The following is a 2,245-nucleotide window of genomic DNA, read 5'->3' as shown; positions in this document are numbered from 1 at the left end:
CCCCCCGAAAATTTCCAATTTAAAAAAAAAATCCATTCATTTCAAGATCATGCAGTCTGGATCACCAACAGAATTTCCATTTTGCCTTATCTGCAATATATGCTGGCTACTGTATTCTTCCAGGTGTTAGTGTCATTACTTGAGAAAACAAACCAAATGGATCTATTCTTGAAAATACATTGTTGAAGTATTATTTCAAAGAAACATAATCAGGAAACACATTTTGCAGTGTTAACAAAGGAAAATTTTTTGTTGTTGCTATTTCCTTTTGTAACTTTACAGAATTTATGAATCCTAAGAGGTCTTGTTTCCAGTTACCAGTACATAACAGCTTTAACGGAAGTCAATAAAACATAATCCAGGTAGCAAACCCGTTTGCAGAAGCCTATTTACTCTTGAAATAATCCCTCTGAAAAGTCAACAATATCTGGGGATGTTTTTTTCACTAACCCTACATAGGATAAATCAGCCTATTTTAGAAAAAAAGCAGGACTATTTAAAGGGATATTATGAAAAAAAGGACTCACCAAAGGTTCAGCCATTACAACTTCAATTTTCTTTTCAGCTTGAACAGCAAATTCGGCAAAGAGGCTTTTGATGACATACTCGCCAGGTTTGACATCTGGATCAATAGTAATGTTAGACATGATGATGCCTCTCTTTTCCCAGGTGGAAACAACACTTGGTGAAACTCTGCGTTTATTTACTCTGCTGGGTGGCGTGGAGGCTATAGAAAAAAAAAAAAAAGAAAAAAAAAAAGAAAAATTAAAAGCTATAAAGCAGAGCGTCTAAACACAGTGCTTGTCACGGTTTTACTTTCCTGTCCACCACACAGACATATTCACACAATTACTTCTGTAAACCATAAGGAGGAAATAACTAGCTATAAGACCCAACAGTAATTCTCTTTTTTTTTTAAATTAGGTGGGAAATTCTACTTTAAGTTGCATAAGGGTTTACAATGTAACTCATTTTTGTTATTGATAAAACACAAAACTGTCTTATGCTGTGTGAACTGCCCGTTCTGAATACAATTGTATGACGATCATGACAAAGATTACAGCTTTTGATATCTGGTAGCTTCAGTTCAAGTATGACTAAAAATCAAAAGGTTCAATTTAAAGGGTTAAATATTAAATATTAAATTCATAATATTTTAATATATAAATATATTAAATATTGTTACATGTATCTGATTGATTCAATTTTTATAAATTGTTCATGAAGTTCAAGTTTCTACTTGGTGTCCAAATATCTTCAAGAGAAATATTTCCTTGACCTCTCTTGGCACTTTTTGTCAGTAAGCTGATTTTCCTAACAAGAATACAAACCCTTTCTAGACATGTCAGGCTAACTGTTTTTCTCCACTCTCTAGTTACAAATCTGAAAGGCTTGTTCCTTGTCAGAAATGTTAACTGATCAATATAAACAACACAGGATATCTTAGTGTCCCTTGCTAAGGATTAATGCTTTCACCTTTATACCGAAATTGTCATATACTAAGCTTACATATATTTATCCACCTTTTATTTTTCTCCCTAAGCACTCAAAAACATTTCTTTATTATCACACTTCACCCAGTGTGAATTGCAATACTGAAAACCAGGTATCAGACCTCACTCATACATAAGTTTAACACACTCATAACAATTAGAGCAAACAATTACAATTCTTGTCTTGCACACTATAAAACAAAATAACTACTGACATCTCTAATGATGCCAGAGATCTACCCAGAAAGGCCTGATATTTCTCTAGCATATTCCATGACTGCAGATGTTATTTTTTAAATCTATATTAGGAACTGATATTAAGAATACTTACCTATTAATATTAAGATTTACTTTTCCTAAGACAGTTGTATAGGGAGCCTCATCTCAGTTTATTTTATTGTATTACATACTGCTATTTGTTCAGGTAAGCTTCTTTAAGGCTTTCTGCAGTTAAAGTGTGGGGAGATGCACTGGGCCAATTTTGATGAACTTGCAAAATTTTTGTGTGTTTTCAACTTGTACATACGCAATTTCTGTTAGCTAAATATTATCCACAACTTTTACTCAAACATTTTTTCAAACTTCAACTCATTCATAAAAATACTGGTTGCCGTGGAGACCAAGCCTTTGGTACTGCACATTGCATCTTCCCAAGTTTGAGTCTCAGCTGTTCACACTTTTTTCTATTGCTTCAGAAAGTTACGTTTTATGTAACGCAGACTTCCTCAACTTCCATTGAAAGTAATAATTTA

At 33.1% G+C, this 2,245-nt stretch overlaps 1 protein-coding gene across 1 annotated transcript in view; it reads right to left on the bottom strand.

The window, feature by feature from the left end:
- LOC104625340 (protein furry homolog-like) overlaps positions 1-2,245 on the bottom strand; it is a gene marked incomplete at its 3' end in the record, with an annotated part of 37,497 nt that overhangs the window by 33,992 nt on the left and 1,260 nt on the right. Inside the window, exon 2 of the mRNA XM_010292941.1 lies at positions 528-727. Within this exon, the coding sequence (XP_010291243.1) occupies positions 528-727 (200 nt within the window). The remainder of the gene's footprint in view (positions 1-527; positions 728-2,245) is intronic.

The sequence above is a fragment of the Phaethon lepturus genome, unplaced genomic scaffold (genome assembly GCF_000687285.1).
Source record: "Phaethon lepturus isolate BGI_N335 unplaced genomic scaffold, ASM68728v1 scaffold4088, whole genome shotgun sequence".
Classification (NCBI taxonomy): Eukaryota; Metazoa; Chordata; class Aves; order Phaethontiformes; family Phaethontidae; genus Phaethon; species Phaethon lepturus.
Note: the sequence above shows the minus strand (reverse complement) of the source record. Positions and strands in the feature narration are given on the sequence as shown.